At 38.0% G+C, this 2,129-nt stretch overlaps 1 protein-coding gene across 1 annotated transcript; it reads right to left on the reverse strand.

Annotated features, from left to right (window-relative positions):
• Nucleotides 1–920: 920 nt before the first annotated feature.
• LOC113506391 lies at nucleotides 921–1,731 on the reverse strand (the record flags this gene model as incomplete). Its single annotated transcript, XM_026889241.1, is given in 2 exon segments — nucleotides 921–1,189; nucleotides 1,620–1,731. Coding segments are annotated over 2 exon segments (145 nt in total), but the record flags the coding sequence as incomplete, so codon positions are not given.
• Between the last annotated feature and the right edge of the window lie 398 nt (nucleotides 1,732–2,129).

Here is a 2,129-nt window from a genome sequence, read left to right on the forward strand (position 1 = left end):
TAAAACTTTACTCGTTAATGATACATTCCAAAAATTACATTTTCTTGTAACCTTTTTTCCTTCTGTTTTAAAAATCAAGCTTACCAACTGATTCCTCTGTCTGCATTGCACCTTTGATTTTAATATTATAAACTTTATGGCCTCCAAACTATATGTGTATACTTCACTGGTATAAACACATAAATTAAACAGATGGCGCTAGTGGCGTGTACTTTTAACAAAACTCAGCTAATAACTTGCCTTAACGCAGGACCTGTCGTTGTGTAAGCGAAACGCCGTTACGTGCATTGTATCGCTATCTCGCTTCCACAATCACAATCCTGTTTAAAGAGCTAACATAACATTAAATCCTATTTACCTTATGCATTTGGAGTTTTTTCTCTTCACAATATATTGAGCTATGTACGAAAATAGCCGAACTAAGCCGAAGTACACAATATAATGGCTTAAAGGAACATGTAACTTACAAAAGTTAATCTCATACTTTATTTCTGTCAAATAATAAATGGGTTTTCAGTTTTAAGTCGCCGTTGAGTCTATTTTTGTCTGTCACTTTAGGGTATAGGGTGGCACATGGATAATTAATAACATAAAATGTCTAAACCTTATGTTGCGTTTGTTTCCGTTTCAGAATATTTTACATTTGAATCTGGTTTGTAAGTTGGGTATGACTCTTAGACTATTTTAGGCGACATAAAAACCTTCATACATTTAATCTTTACATTTTCCTTCAGTATTGAGACTTCAATCAGCCATTTATTTTTTATGGACTATTCTCAGCTCAACCCTTCCCTCTACGGGAAGAGGCCTGCACCCAGCTTTGGGACATATATATGCCAGTATTATATCTTATCTTTTCTGTCACGGCTAACTTCATGGGATATTATTGTTATCTAGTTTTATACGCCAGCAAATAAAAATCTTCTGAAAAGTTTACTGAACCAGTCACAAGCTGCCCTTAGACAAAACTTCGGATTATTCAAAGATAACATCGTCCAAGCACGTCAAACAACAATTCCCATCAAAGCTTTCAACATTCATGAACGAGTAGGGTAGTCACAACATTACCTAGTATAGTATATACCGTCTAAGTCTGCTGGTCCCCGCAGCAGGCGGTGCAGTCGAGGCAGCCCTGCGGCGGACCGCCTCGCGACGCTTATCTCTTGCCGCGACAACCACCTAACTGCTCCTGGAACGATGATGGGGTGTGTGTGAAACTTAATTTTTTGTCAGGGTAGTTGATAACTGATGTTATAAAATAATAGCTGTTACTTGGGGATTCGTCCGCGTGTTTATGAAAGATAGTCAGTAAGTCAGGTATTTTAATTGGATTAGTAGTTTTTGTGTCCAAACATCTTCTCCCTGTTTTGTCAGGCAATCTTGTGAAGTCTAGTTTCTAACTGTCTAGTGATGAAATATCTATTAAACTTTTGAGTGACGTCACTTGCTACAATTTTCGGCTCGCAGGTCACGTTCATATCATATCACAACTGCTACTCCTGAACTTTAGCAATCAAGATTTTTCAGGTAAAGTAAGAAAGGGTGGGTGTCCTTGGGTATGTAACTTGAATGTTTGGGTAATTCGCCGAGTCAAACGGATAAAATTCCTAATACATTACCTGTAAAATACGCATGGCTTCCAAAAGCTCTTGCTTGTCGGCCAGCAAGCTCGCCGCCTCCTGCTGCGCGGAGTGCACGCACTGACGTAACACTGACGCCTCTTCTACTTTACTGGAATTTTTAATGGATTTGTAAGCAGAAAAGTAACGTATAGTGTAGTCCATATGTTAATAAAATTGATCTGATGATATGTAAGTCATTCCAAAGTAGCTGTTGCCCCGTGCCTGCCCACGAATCGAAAATGATCAACGGGAACATAAAACTATCGCATCCTTGTTATAAACTAGGTGTGTTAGTTTTTTCTAAACCCGTTCAAAGGATTTTGCGTGAAAGTCGAAGAAACATCCATACGTACATGATAGATGTTTCCTTTCTATCCCTTAATAGCAACCTGCTGAAAGACCTATTCGTATTCATAATCTTTAACTTTCAAATTATGATGCCATTATTCCGCTTGGCACTGACAAGGACAGATCGACTAGAAATGATTTAGTATTAAAATTAAAAGA

Source organism: Trichoplusia ni (assembly GCF_003590095.1).
Source record: "Trichoplusia ni isolate ovarian cell line Hi5 chromosome 13 unlocalized genomic scaffold, tn1 tig00001975_group12, whole genome shotgun sequence".
Taxonomy (NCBI): Eukaryota; Metazoa; Arthropoda; class Insecta; order Lepidoptera; family Noctuidae; genus Trichoplusia; species Trichoplusia ni.